Below are 15,862 nucleotides of genomic sequence, written 5' to 3'. Positions count from 1 at the left end.
GAAAAAACATTATCAACATATCAGGTTGCAATACTACATGTTTTCCCACTACTTCACTGCTGTGCCTGAATAGACTAACTGATTACTGTTTTCATGTGGATGACTGCCTTCCTTGCTTGGCTCGCAATGTTGTTATCAGATCACTTATTCGACTTTATTCATTTAAGGAATGAGTATTCACAAAGATATACATTTATTTTGGTTTGTAATTAATGTTTTGCTGCAATTTGTTGGGACAATTTCCCTCCCCCCTACTCTCTGTTTTCCCCAAAGAAACTCCTATGGCCCATACGTAACCCATTTCACAGGAAACCCATTTTTTTCCTATAACCATTTCTGATGATAAAATGACTTTTGTTACTATAATATTAGTTTTTCAGCATACTGTACAATTACTTTTTCTTGACTTTTTCCAACATACTATACTATGACTTTATTATGACTTCTATGGTGTATTAATACTATGACTTTTTTCAACATGCTGTACTATGACTTTATTATGACTTCTATAGTATTGTAATACTATGACTTTTTCCAACATACTATACCATGACTTTATTATGACTTCCATAGTATAGTAATACTATGACTTTATTATGACTTTCATAGTATGGAAATGCTATGACTTTTTCATGACTTTTTTCAACATACTAGACTAGTAACTTTTTTGACATACTATACTATGACTTTTTATGACTTTTTTCAAAATACTGTACCACGACTTTTTTTTGACATTTTTCAACATACTATACTACAACTTTTTCAGCATGCAATACTGTGACTTTCTATGAACCTTATATTGATATACTATATCATGACTTTTAATGATTTTTTCTAACATACTATGAAAGGACACACCACACTATGACTTTTTTCATGATGTTTTTTGACGTACTAAACTGTGACTTTTTAGACAAAATGTATTATGACTAATTTTCTTTGTACTGTACTTTGACTTTTTATTAAATTTTTTTAACATACTATACAATGCTTTTATTTATTTTTTTCAACAGACTATACTATGACTTTTTGTATTAATGTGCATAAAGAAGCAAGAAAAGATGGAAAAATCTCAATCTCAATCAAACGTACGTAAAACATGTCACAAAAAGTTAGATTTTATTTCCATCATTTACACTTTCAAAATAACAGAAAACAAAAAAATGGCGTCTGTGAAAGATTGTTTTACTTTTTCGACATGGTTTACTATGACTTTTAGGATTTTTTACTACACTATGACTTTCATGATTCTTTTGACATACTACACTATGACTTTTTCATGACTTTTTACAACATACCGTTTGCCTAATACGATATTTTATGAAGTATTTGACATACTATGCCATACTATGACTTTTTCATGACTTTTTACAACATTCTATAATACATTTTTATGACTTTTTTTCCTATGACTTTTTCTTTATTTTTTTTAACATACTTTACTATGACTTTTTAACTTTTTGGCATGTACTATAACTTTGTCCGACATACTACACTGTGACTTTTTCGAACATACTATACCATGACTTTTTCATGTACTTCGTCAACATGCCATCCTATGACTTTTTTGACAAACTGCAGTAGGACTATTTTTTAACATACTATGAATTTTAATTTTTCTATTCCATGACTTTTCATGACTTTTTTGACATACAAAATGACTTTTTGTGACTTTATTGAAATACCATACCATTACTTTTTATTACTTTTTTGACATCCTATAACATGACTTTCTAATTACCTTATAATATATAATAATATACATACTATACAAAATACTGTACCATGACATTTTAATGATTTTTGCAACATACTAAGACGTTTTATGACTTTTTCAACGTACTATACTATACTTTGGCTTTTCATGATTTCTTTTGAGATGTCATACCATGTGTTTTTATGACTTTTTCCACATACAATACTATGACTTTCTAATTACTTTATTTTGATATACCATACCGTAACGTTTTTATGATTCTTTAACATACTATACTAAACCGTACTATGACTTTTTTTGGCATTTGTAATTACTTTTTCCGACATACTATACCACAACTTTTTCATGAATTTTGTTGACGTACTATCTTATGACTTTTCAATTGACTGTTTATGCCATATACTTTGACTTTACCCGAAAAACTGTATGATGACTATTTTTCAACTCACTAGCCTATGATTTATTAAGATTTTTTTTGACATACTATATAATAGTTTTTTCGATATACAATACTACAAATTTGAATTTTTTTGACACATTATACTATGACATTTTTGACATACAATAGTATTACTTTTTTGACTTTTTTCAACACACTGTGCTATGACTTTTTCATGAATTTTTCAACTTACTATACTATGACTTTTCAGACAAACTATTCTATGCCTTTTATAACTTTTTCAACATCCTGCAACATGACTTTTTGACATACTATACTATGTGTTTTGATGACTTTTAGCAACATACAATACTGTGGCTTTTTTCGTGATTTATTTTGACATACTAAACTATGACCATTATGGCTTCTTCGACTTTCCAATGACCCTATTTTGATACTTTACTATACGTACTATACAAAATACTGTACTATGACTTTTTTATGACTTTTTGCAACATACTAAGACCTTTTATGACTTTTTCGACGTATTATGTATACTATGACTCTTGACTTTTTTCAACATGCTGTACTATACTTTGACTTTTTATGATTTTTTTGACATATTATACCGTGTGTTTTTATGACTTTGTCAACATACAATACTATGACTTTCTAATTACTTTATTGTGACACACTATACCGTAACATTTTTATGATTTTTTTAACATACTACACTATGACCTTATATAACTTTTTCAACATGCAATACTTTGACTTTCTGATTACCTTATTTTGATACTGTAGTACACATACTATACAACATACTGTACTATGACTTTTTCTTGACTTTTTGCAACATACTAAGACATTTTCGACGTACTATGTTTGCTATGACTCATGACTTTTTCAACATACTATGCCATGCTTTGACTTTTTATGATTTTTTGACATACCATACCATGACTTTTTATAACTTTTTCAACATACTGTACTATGATTTGTATGAGTTTTTTCAACATTACAATACTATCACTTTTATGAGTTTTTTCAAACACTACACTATGACTTTCTAACAATCTTATTTTGATATGTTATACCAAAACTTTTTTATGATTTGTTTAACATACTATTTAATAACTTCTCATAACTTTTTTCGATTGTGATTCTTTAATTATATTTTTCGACGTACTATGCCATGACTTTTTATGATTATTTTTAACAAACTATACTACGACTTTTAATTTTTTTTGACATACTATACCAATACTTTTTCAAGACAGTTTTCCATATACTATACTATTACTTTTCGATGTACTGTACTATGAATTTTTGACAAACTGTATTATGACCATTTTTCAACGCACTCTGACTTTTTCATTACTTTTTTTAATACGCTGTACTATGATGTTTTTAAGAATTTTTTTGACATACATTATGACTTTTTCCAACATACTGTACTACAACTCTTATATCACTTTTTTTGCATATGCTATGACTTTTTCAAGACGTTTTCAACGCACTATACTATGACTTTTTCATGAGTTTTTGCCACATTCAATACTATGAATTTTTTTACATACTTTTCTATGACTTTTTCATGACTTTTTTTACATACTATACTATTACTTTTTAAAGACCTTTATTGATACACTGTGATTTTTCTTTCATCATGTTTTCGACACACGACACCACGACCTTTTATTACTTTTTACGTTCTTTGAAATACTATACTATTACTTTTTTAACTATAACTATACTTTTTTTTTCAACATACTGTACTATGACTTTTTCATGACTTTTTGCAACATACTATACTAAGACTTTTTTTGACTTCTTCAACATACTATACTAAACTATGACTCATGACTCTTTTCAACATACTACACTATACTTTGACGTTTTTATTTACTTTTCAACATACAGTACTATGCTATGACTTTTTTTAACATACTATACTCTGACTTTTTCATGTCTTTTTTCAACATATAGTACTATGATTTTTTAACATACTATACTATGACTTTTTCAACATACAATGCTCTTACCTTTTAACATACCACACTTCTATAAGGAGATAATTTGCTACAGATATGCAAAGCTTTATTTGTACATTTACACAATACAAAATGTACAGAGTCTTTGGAGATTAGACTCTATCGTTATCAAATAATTTTCATATAGGAGTAGAGAAGCCAAGACGTATCACCCCTGATGGAGTTTAGACACTGATGGTGGTGTGAAGGAGCCCAAGGACCAGACAGAGAAGCCGACATGTGTATGGGTGAAGATGACTGGAGGTGGAAGGGGAGGAGGAGGGTTGCACTCATTACCTGGAATGACAGTAGCCGAGAGGAGAACAGATTTAAAGCAGAGATGTCATGCTGTGATTGTCTTGTGAAAATTCATGGCCACTTCTGATTGGTTAACAGAAAATTGAACGCCTAAAACAATTAGGAGAAAAAGAAGCAATTAGTTTAGAAGTCTTTCTGAGGAATTTACGCTGAGCTTCATTATGATTTTTTTTCGATATGCTACACTATGACCATAATTCTTTATGACATAATGTATTATGATTTTTTTGTTTGAGTAATTTAAGTATAGAGAAGATATCACATTGTTTTTTATTTATGGGAAGCATTTATCCATCATCCATCCATAACCAAAGGATTGATGCTGATGAGTCATGTCAAAACAAGATGAGCTGGTCATGTAAACAGTCACGAGTTTTGTGATGGTGCACTGAAAAGTTAAAAAAAATTCCCAAGAAAAGAAACCACAACAACAACATACACAGGTAAACTGAAACAAAAAGTGCAGTACGATTGTACTTTATTGTGCTAAAAGGAAAATGTTTTTTTAAAGATTGTTTATTAATGATTACAGTTTACATGGGTGATTTAGGACTGTGTCCATTCCCATAACAGTTTAGATTAATCATGTTTACTTCCTTTGAAAAGGGAAATGGTCTTTCCTTACTGTAAGTGCTTTGATTTTGGAGAATGGGGAATTTGCTGACTAATGATGAGATAGTAGGTGACTGCAGTCCATCTCATCTAGGTTATTTGAGGATGGTGTATCTTATCCTCTGATTCAGATTTAATTCACACAGTAAATAAGTACAAAAGACGTAATATCACTAGATCTGCCTGCTTTGTCATGTTTATAGTGCATCATGATCATATGATACTCAAATGACATTTTGCCTTTGAAATTCTCATACATTGTTCGCTGCATGATTCGCCTACTTTCAGGGCATACGCACGTTACCTAGGATTGTGATGTCAAAAGTCAGCACCTCATCCGACTACGCGTCCTTGGCCAAGAAACACCTCCCACACTTACGCTTCAACCTCTCTCTAAATTCAGCCCTGCACAGTAAACCCCAGTAGCTCAATTAACATACTGAAGTGGGAAATACTTTTGAGTTGTTTGGTAAGTATAGTACATTCTGCTGGTAAATGTGTGCGTGTGTGTGTGTGTGTATTTGCATGTAGGCAGACATCAGCCCCAGTTAGATTCAAACTGCTATTATATCAGTTGTGAGGGAAGTCAATGTTAATCTGGGACTACATGTTTTCGCTGTGCCTAATGATCTATATAATGAATATCATGCAGGCGATCATAGTGCTTTTCTTTAGTAGGGTACTTTTTAGTCTCCCTCTGCAGGCGGTGGTGTTGTCATAAGGCTCTGACATCACTTCCTTCCTGAAACACATATAACACATACTCATGTGGGGGAGTGTAGCGTCACCTTCAAACGTCTTCAAACATTCGTGGTTGGTGGGTCAAGCACACAGAGGGTCTGTACAGGGTTAGTACACATTTGAACCTTTTGAGAGTAATGTCAACCCACTGGGAAAGTACACGCAGCAGCGCTGGTGCTCGGAAGTTCCACTCAGAGGTTTTAACTGTTAAATGTCACTTAAATGATATGCACATCTGTTTGTTGTTATACATCTTACAGTTAAACTGTACTCAAAGAACACTCATCAGTCTTAAAAAACATACTTCAGAATACTTAAAACTCTTTCGCTAATACAAATTGGCAATAATTGACAGCAGTCATTTACAAAATACATTTAATATATATAACTTAATCATCTAAGTGAAGGTAAGTAGGAGTTTATTACAAATTGAATGTCCATTTAGTGTTCCTAATTAAAAACAAAAAAGTTGTTATCATAAAAAATGCAGACAGAGTTTTGAACATATATATTTTTTATTCATATATATAATAAATTTCTATGTACAATTTATTCTTCTTTTGTAAAGAAACACAATTAAAGAGAATGCTTTGATTGCAAACAGTGTTTCATACTAAAGGGAGGAGGGGACAAAAATGGAAAAGTGCTCATAAAACTAGTGTCTGTTATTGTCCTCTTGTAACTATACTTTCAGTAGATACAATAGGAGTTTACCATTGTTTTTACAGAAGATCAGAATCTGAAGGCCAGGATTCATAAAATAAAACGGTAAGAGGTACCAGATGAGAGTCATAAAGAGATTTACATCACAGACAGCTCCTACATTATAAAAGAAATATCCACCACACAATGTGAGGCTTTGGCTTTTATCGCACTGACTTTCATTGACGCTCACACTCGCTACAGACAAGGACTGGTTTATCTCATGTCAACAACTGTTTGCTTTCACGGCTGTAGTAGGTGCCCACTGTTTGGAATCCTGTTTGTAAGTTCATCTGCTTACTTAAATTTGTTTAAACCAAGTGTTGTTGTGTGTTGTCAGTGTTTAATCACTGACAGGAATAACGTTACATTCAACAAAGCACAGCTAGCACAGTGGAAGGTGGCCACTGATTCAAAAAGGGTCATGTCTGATTGTCTGTCAGTCAGCCTTAGTAGACAAAGTATGACACCATACACATAAATAACATCACAAAAAAGCGTCCAGTGTACGGATTCTTCCTTAAGAACATTGGTAAGAGGTAAGCCCTCCCTCCCCAATGGTAATACTTTAAACAAAATGTAATAATAACATTTCTTTTCTTTAAAGCAGTTGAGACAGTCATGCAATATGCAGCCTAGTTAAACTAATGGCTGGCTACAGGGCCTACTTTATGAAGTTGAAGAAATCCACGATCATGAACTGATCGAGGTTAGCATTTTTTTAGGAGGCAGGTAAATAACCCGTCGCGATGCCACAGTATAAAGGAAATGGGGCCAGAGGTTTGGTGTAACATGCTAAATTTATCTGTATGCACAGATATGAGTTAGGAGATCAATTCCGTGTCCTAGGCCCAGAGAAACGGTTCTTAAGTGTAGGTGTCGGCCTGGGTCTGGGGGATTGAGATCCAGTCCCAGCCAGCTTTAAGGTCTTGCAGAAAAGAAAATATCCTCTGTGGAGTACACACTCCCGACAATGTCTGCGTGGCAGCTTTAAAGTATCACCACATTGAATACCACTCACATTTAACAAACTGTACACGTCACGTCAATACAGAAGAGGGTTTTCCGCCACAGAGGACCCGTGCTTAATGTGTGAGAGGCCCCTGTCCTGTTGTGCTCTTGCTGCCTGTATTCCTTTGCGTGGACATCACATGGATAGACAGATAGCAGGGGGTTAGGTAGAGGGCCAGTCAGTGTCTACATTCTGAACTTGGAGACGGTTAGACGCAAAAGGCTGAGAGGAAAGAGAGAAGGGGCTGAGTGGCTTCACGGGAGAATTGTTTTGTGCTCAATGAGTTTTGAAGGCACTATCACCTGTCACATGATGTCAACAAAGAACTCACAGGGATTGCCCATAGCATGCTGGAAGGACTGGCGACTGGCAGTGAGCTCAGGAGGAACGGCTGCTAACTCTCTTCCAGGAGGGGCTCCAGGGGGCGTGCTGCTGCTCACTGAGGTCTTCGGGGCCAGATGGGCAAGACAATAAGGGGGAGGCAAGCCTGGGGGACCGTAGGAGGAGGCATGGCTTCGCTCGCTGTGGGCACATGAACCTGGCGCTGGCTGGCTGAAGGGGGCATGGCTGTAGGTGAAGGAGAGGTGGCTGTTCTTTGAGTGAGAGTAAGTCCTGTGCATCTGACTGTGGCTTGATCGAGCATGGCTGTGACTGGAGACGGTGTGGCTGTGATGGCTCATTTGACTGGTGGACCCACCACGCCTCCCTCCACGGACGCGGTGCTCTGATTCACTGCATGTTGACCTTTGACCCTTCTCCTGTGGGGAGGGGAGTCTACCTTTGCCTGCGCTGGGGTTGGATCCACTGCTTCGGCTTCCTTTTGAGGAAACAAAAATAGTTATTTTAGCTTGCATGTCCACAGTATAATTACACTTAACAATATGAAACAGTCAGAAGCTCCATCTCATCAGCTACAGCTGATTTAGACCAGCTGCTTTAGCTACTGATTTACACTGAGCCAGGCCACACATTAAACAAAATACTGTATATTGTAAAGCTTAATGAAGCCGTCATGAACTGCAACAGACACTATACATCACATGGCATGTCAAAAAGACAAAGATCTCTTTATGTGCAATACACAATAAAATGCATGAATGCTATTAAATACAATACTGGACTTTGTTTAAGGTGTGACAAGATATGTTCTTATTCATTCTAGCAAGAGTCAACAGTCAATGGCAAATATGATAATTAAAAGGATTCTTCCCCCATGTTCCACCTGCAGCAACTCATACCATGGGCTTCACCTGATATTCATACAACACCGAAAACATTCACATGTTATAAATGTAAACATGATACACCTGCATCAGTAAGACACTACTACACAGCACTTGGCTGATAATACAGAATAACACAACTTACACAATTGATTTGTTTAAGAAGGTTATTATATATTTGTGTTAAAGTAGGTTGGTGTCATGTGTCAACGCTGATAATGCACACTGGTGGCGTCGTACTGATAGTGGTGTACCACGCTGTTGCGAAATCACACATTCCACACCTCCCCTTCCGCAATGAGCCCAACAGTACTGGGTAAAGTGGTGCATGATCGCCCCCTATCAGTGAGAATGATAGAAGAAACCCTGGTGCATCATGCACCTCCCAGCACAGTACGAATGCATGCCCAGGGGTGCAGAGCAGGAGAATGGACACACAGGACACACGGGCAGAGGAGAACGCATTGGAAGGGCGGAGGGAAAAAAACAACAACCTTAAAGCCACACTATGATAGGTGGAGAATGTTGACTACAAGAGAAAGAGAAGAGGAATAGAACAAGATGAAGAGGATGAATGGTAAGATAGAGAGAGCAAAAAGAAAGAGAGTTGGAGAGGGGGTTAGCAGGCTTACCGGTTCCCCCAGTGTCCTGGGACTACCTCCTCCTTCAGTCTACCGTAGCCCAGCAGAAACAGAGGGAACAACAGAATTACACACACCTCCCAGCCCTTCCCGTGTACCTAATGGACCTTACCACTTTACATCTGGCCCATATGATCAGAACTAATTTACACCCATGGCTGTTTTTGGCCCTTTCTTTGTCATCCAACTAAAAAAAATCTTCAAATTATGGAGAATCTGCTCTTTAAAAAAAAGCAAAAAACGCACACATGCTATTATTAAAACAAGCAAGCAGACACATAAGTACCCACAAAGACTTGTTTGAAAGTGTCAAAAGAAACAAAAATACATACAAAATGCATTGCATGGCTATTCTTATCTTTGTCAACTCTCTGTCCCTAAACTTTTCAAAGGTTGCAGATAAACTAACTGACAACAGTGACAACTGGCGGAAAGCAGGACATGTCAATGTCTGGATGAATCACTCAAAACCATAAGAATCAGAGTAAGATGGTACATGTAACATGTAGACGGCATAAAATGTATATTACAACCACACTGTCACAGCCACCCACTCATATACATGTGCACCCCCGGGTTCTCCACTCTCCCTCAATGCAGATATCCAAAAACCATGCAGAAGCAACACAAAGCACTGATCACGTTCTGATTCATGATGAAAACAAGGGAACATTTGACAACTGATGAAGAAGGATGGACTCGGTGTGGATCATTTCAAGCTGGCAATTTGTAATCAACATGGTTGATCAGATTGTTTTTGTTTACACACCAAGTACTGCAGAGCTGTCCGCTGCATGACTCAAGATGCTCATGATTGACCTGACAATACAGGACGCGTTTCAGAATACACATATTTGATAATAAAGATACAATCCAATGTCAGAAATTAGCACGAGTCAGACACTTATTAATACTGACATCATATGTCAGGAATAGTTAGATTAGTGATAATGCCATGTTGCATGTTGAGTCAAATTATCACATTAATTAATGAAAGCCTGATAGAAAACTCAAAGGCCCGTTTCACCCCTGCTTTTCATTGCTCACCCTCGCTGTTCTGGCTGCCTGCGCTCCCACTGTGGAAACTGTGGCACGGGTCTGAGTATCCTGGCGGGAAGCTGGGGGGTGCAGAGGGAAAGGGAGGGTAGGGGAATGGCTGCCCACCCAAGGGCCAGGGGTTGCTGGTTGGAGGGAGCGGTGCCAGAGTGTCCTGCTCAGAGCCTCCACCGCTGGATCCCTCATTTAGATTGAGTGATGCCATGTCTTATTGGAGAGAAAACAGAACCAGAAAGGGAAAAATTCAGTGTAATCCTTCTATTCATAAAAAAAATCCATACACATGAAGTTGCATTATTAACACAATGAGAGAAGTAGCTGTACTTTGGCAGAGGTCCCCGAAGGTATAATAGCACTGCTCTGAGAAGGTGATCTTGTTGACGGTGTGTCTCAAGTAGCCATGTTTCAGCAGACTGCTAGCGTACTTCCTCGCATCTCGCCGGTCCTTGAATCCCTCAACTCTGGAGTAAAGCCAGTCCACCACGTCAGCACCTGACGCAGCAACAAACACACACACAGGCTTTAATGTGTTGAACAGATGCTAAAAATACTCAACATGCATAACAGCCACAGAGGCTGCATATAGAAAGGCAGCACAATGTTGCAAGAACTTTGAATGAAGTTGGTTTGATTAATGCCCAAAGTACTGTACGCATGATAGTTATAGGCCTCAGACGTTTGATTTTGAGGTTGGAAAAACAAACAATTACTGATGCTACTTCTAGAATTTAAGAATAATAAACCTCAGAGAAATGACTTGACGGATTTAAGTAAGGTAGTATGTGATTACCGAATATTTAATACATGTTTTTGCCTGTTTTAAATTTCACATTTGTAATTCAACTTAGCAAATAAAACATAAAACATATTCATGTATTTGTTCATTTTTTGGGTTTTTTTTGAGTGAGTTACTGGGGCATTAGGCTAGTCCTGATACACCAATGTACCAATGTTCAGCACCAGTGTTCAGAGCAGTATGCATACAGCGCAGTCCTGTGTATATCTCCACCCTACATGCATTACTTACAGTGCATTTACAGTCTACATGAAACAAAGGTTTGCATTTTGTTTTGTGTGTGCTCACACAGCTCAGCTTTTCTCACCAATGACAGCGTTTGCGATGGTGATCTTCAACCACATCCTGTCTCGAATCTCCAGGCCAGAGTCAGGCAACTGCATCACCTTGACAATGGTTGCCATGTCTGTTTTACTTGCAGATAGAGGCAAGTCGTCGAACTCTAGGATGGGAGAGAAATCAGAAAGTATTACCATGTGGAACTTTTCAATTGTTTTAAATGTTGTAAGGTTATCATAATTACCACATAATGGATGCTTCATAGAGTGAGTTGGTGGTTGGTTGTTTTTACCATAGTGTGGGTAAGGTCCTGTCAGAGCAGTGGTGTGTGAAATCCACGCTGCTGGGTCAATGGGTCTCACTGGCTCAGCTGAACACATGAAATAAATAAGGCAACTTGGATAATAGTTTCAAAAGGTCAAACCTGTTCAGGAACATCAGTAACATTGCTCCAAATGTAATAAAAATAATGCATTTGCAAAGAAAAATAAGATATGTGTCCACGTGGTTCCAATATAGAACTAGTGTCGCTCTTACCACGAGGGATGGTGAAGTAGCTTCGTGGAGATGGGTCCCAACATTTGGCAACAGTAAGACTAATAGGACTGGAGAGGAAGCAAATAGAAAATCAGTTTAAATGTATGACCGTCGTGAACAGAACAGACTACTGTCTACATTCATCTCTTACACTGTTTTAATCCTCAGCTCAGAGATCAAGTCAGTGTCGCATTCAGCGGGAAGTAGGTCCCCACAAGTCAGTGAATGACACCACACGCTAATCTGCATGTTCATACTGTAGGGAGATCTAACGTTTTTTTAGGCCAAGGACCACTTAGCTGAAAGAGAGACGGAGCAGGGTCACTCTACTACATAAATTGTATAAAATTGAGTTGCATTTAAAATGGGCCAGAAAAATAAAAATGGATGGATGGATATTCATATATTGTTTATACATCATGGTTTAAACATACATGTAGAGGGCACAGTGAATCCTTCAGCATACATGTGACTGTACCAGTGGATGGTCACCACAGTGGCTACTTTACCTGGAGTAAGGAAACCCTATCATCAATGTTGTGTTTATACTTTTTTTTTTTCTCACAAAGGGTCTGATTTATCTTTGTTAATAACTTGGATTCATGGTAATGTATATTTTCAGACATAATTTACCTTTAAAAACAACAACTTTGTAACTCAGAGGACGCCCTAGGCATTGTGGACCCCCTGTTAAAAAGCTGTAGAACATTAGTGTGCACAGTAAAGTGAAGTTGTATGTACTGTTAAAGGTTGCTCTAAACCCATTAACCAGCAGGAGGGGGAGGCAGGAAAGTAGCTAATAGCTGTGTTCTTTTGGAAAAAGTTTTTTAAGTGTGTTAAATTTAGCAAAAAACACGCTGTTTTGGCAACAATGGATACACCGCTGGGATATGCTTATATTTTACACTGAGGATCTTTCTCGAAAGGCTTTCCTTTAACTCTTTAAATCCTTTTAGAACCTAAACAGCACCTTATCTGATTAAGGTGTCAGTCTGAAGTGTAAGATTACACCTTACATACAATAAGTTAAGCTCTCAGTATGATAATGTTCCACAGTTAAATAATGCCCAATAGTTGTCTGAGTCAGCTGCATGTTCTTACCCAGTTTTGGAAACAATCTCTCTGAGGATCCTCACAGCATCGTCATTGCTCATGTTCTCAAAGTTTACGTCATTCACCTGATTGGCAGACAACAAAATACATAAGTGACTCATTACATACAATGTGTGTTTTGAAGCTCTGTAGATGGCAGGGTATTCATGCACTTGTATAGTGCACATTAATGACTGCACTGCTCTTAGGCCTTCAGATGACTGCAAATCCTAAGCTGCTTTCTACGGTCTACACAGTCAAAATAAAACCTATATTGTAAATGTGGGCAACAACAAATTGTGGTCGGCCATGTTTTAAAGAGGATGTAACTGTACAGCTCAGCCATACGGAGATCAAGAGAGAGGCATTAACAGGAAGGAAAAGGAGAGGCAGAACTACAACTTTTACAAAGCTGCCTCGTAACAGAAGTGAACGCAACATTGGGGTTCTTAATAGGTCACAAAGCCTCAGATAGAAATACAGTAATCTCTTTATTTGTCATGTTCAGCTTTCACACTGTACATACAGCAGCCGCAGAGGTGTTTTCATTAACAAAAACATTGATATCTACCACAAAAGACGTGCATGATGACAAAAACTCCAAATGTTCAATAATATTTTGTATTCTGTGAGAGTACCTGAAGGAGCATGTCTCCAGGTTCTATTCTTCCATCAGCAGCCACAGCGCCTCCTTTCATTATGGAGCCGATGTAGATGCCGCCGTCTCCACGGTCATTACTCTGACCAACAATACTGATACCTAGAAAGTTGTACTTCTCTGTCAGGGAGAAAGCAGGGAATACACAGTATTAGGTCTGAAAAACATGCTAATAGCTATGCTATAGGTATATATATATAGATATATACTGTATACACAATGGAAGTGTACGGTTTACCCATGTTGAGCGTGACAGTGATGATGTTGAGGCTCATAGTTGAGTCTGTGATACTGCTAAAGGATGAAGACTGGAAAGGCAGGAAGAGGACACAATACATGACTTACAGTAAAACACATCAGAAATAATCCAAGTGGCTGTATCAATCAGCTCACTCATCTGTTTCTCATACTCAGTGTCAATTTTTTTTTATTCCACCAGGGGCGGTGCTGTGTCTCAGCGGTGCTCACCCGGTCTATTTTGGCCACTTTGTGCCTCCGTCGGCGGCGCTTGTGTCTTCGCATCAGCTGTGAAGAAGAACTCTGTTCTGTGGAGCTACTGAGCCTGAAACACAGAAGAAAAGATGGAAAATAATGATTTGGAGAGGGAAAGCTATGATATTGGAATAGGAAGTAAGTACATCTACCATAGGTGAGACTGTAAATAACTGACCTCACATGTTAAGCAAAATGTTGTTTACAGTGTACATGCGTGTGTAGATTTATATACAGGAGGTACACAAAATGAAAGAAAACATTAGTAAAATACAACAGTGCCTTACATAACAAGAAAGCAAACTAAATGTCACTTTGGAAGCTGACGTTTGTAGTGCTGTTAACCCCCCCCCCCCTCCTTGAATGTTGCATCCACAACACAACATCTGTAAGCAGCTTTATGTTGCCTTGAAAAAAAAAGACTTACAGCATATACTGTATACTGTGCTGCTATTTGGTTTTTAACTTAAAGGTTTAGTACGTAACATTTTGATATTAATAAGCGTTACTTTCAAGCCATTGCCAAATTAGTTGCTACAAGCTCTCTCTGTATTTCTCAGTATGGCTGTGTTCAGATGATTGTGGCGTCCAGTGATGAAGACAAATTAGTTGTCATTACTTAGAATTCCTCATGGGGGAGACAGAAATTAAGCACTATAGCTTTAATGGCTGACATGTGTAGCTGATTGTGATTTAAAGGAGTCTAAGCCTAAACAGCTGGTAGATCAATCACAAATAGAGCTGAAACCATTAGTTGATTGATCAGTTAATTGATTAAAAAATGTAATCAGCTACTATTTTGATCCTGGATTAAGCAAAAATGCCAAAAATATGCTAAATGCAGCTTCACAAATGTGAGGGTTTTCTGCTTTTTGTGTGTGTTATATCTTTGCTAATTGTATTTCTATGGGTTTTGGGCTGTTAGAGAGGTAAAACGGGTAATTTGAACACAGGGAGTGACAGGACAGTGATTAATCAATAAAAAATTATAGATTAATTGATGGAAATAATTGTTAAATGCAGGCCTAATCACTACTTTTTTATGAAAAACAATAGATTCAGAAACAAACAAACGCTAGTGATCTGAGTGTCTGTACAGAGCAGAAACATGTTGTGATGTGAGGTTGAATGTTACCTGCTAGCATCCTCGTCTTCATCGCTGTCAACAAACGAGCTGGACTCCAACTCGCTGCTCATTACTGAGGCGCTGTCGTAACCCATGGCTGAGTCCCTTGCAGTGCGCTCTGATTTCGAGTGACCGTTGATGCGAGGGACTGGAAAGAGAAAGAGCAGAGCCGCATTGAGTCAGACGGGAGGTAGCGTTGCTTATAGCGGGGTCAATTCAGACCGAGAGGGAGCAAACAAGGAGGGAAGGAAAGACAGTCTTAGTGACAGTGGCGCATTTGGAAAAAGATAATAGTTATCTGAGCAACAGTGATGGAAACAACACAGGAGCTTTAATCTCTGAGACCAGTGGAAGATTTGAGCATTGTTGAAAATATGAAGTGAAAACAGAACCTGGTTTTCTACTGTATACTTTGTACAGTAGATTATAGGGGGGGGGGGGGGGGGGG

At 37.5% G+C, this 15,862-nt stretch overlaps 1 protein-coding gene and 1 long non-coding RNA gene across 9 annotated transcripts in view; one reads left to right on the top strand and one right to left on the bottom strand.

Moving 5' to 3' along the window:
* Nucleotides 1-6,312: 6,312 nt before the first annotated feature.
* The window catches only part of dvl1a (dishevelled segment polarity protein 1a), a 25,750-nt gene continuing 16,200 nt past the window's right edge, over nt 6,313-15,862 (bottom strand). For 3 of the 8 annotated variants that reach the window (XM_034876233.1, XM_034876237.1, XM_034876236.1), the window contains 10 exons: nt 15,424-15,562; nt 14,265-14,358; nt 14,035-14,104; nt 13,777-13,916; nt 13,148-13,224; nt 12,047-12,114; nt 11,538-11,879; nt 10,759-10,926; nt 10,426-10,641; nt 6,313-8,331 (listed from right to left, as the gene is read on the bottom strand). In XM_034876233.1, the coding sequence (XP_034732124.1) occupies nt 7,820-8,331; nt 10,426-10,641; nt 10,759-10,926; nt 11,538-11,879; nt 12,047-12,114; nt 13,148-13,224; nt 13,777-13,916; nt 14,035-14,104; nt 14,265-14,358; nt 15,424-15,562 (1,826 nt within the window). In that variant the 3' untranslated portion in view covers nt 6,313-7,819. The other 5 variants (XR_004657226.1, XM_034876234.1, XM_034876235.1 and 2 more) reach the window with 5 other exon arrangements.
* The window catches only part of LOC117947390, a 9,328-nt gene continuing 9,131 nt past the window's right edge, over nt 15,666-15,862 (top strand). Inside the window, exon 1 of the long non-coding RNA XR_004657227.1 lies at nt 15,666-15,676. This is a non-coding gene — a long non-coding RNA (uncharacterized LOC117947390). The remainder of the gene's footprint in view (nt 15,677-15,862) is intronic.

The sequence above is a fragment of the Etheostoma cragini genome, chromosome 7 (genome assembly GCF_013103735.1).
Source record: "Etheostoma cragini isolate CJK2018 chromosome 7, CSU_Ecrag_1.0, whole genome shotgun sequence".
NCBI lineage: Eukaryota > Metazoa > Chordata > Actinopteri > Perciformes > Percidae > Etheostoma > Etheostoma cragini.
The sequence above is the reverse complement of the archived record's forward strand: the minus strand, read 5'-3'. Positions and strand labels throughout refer to the sequence as shown.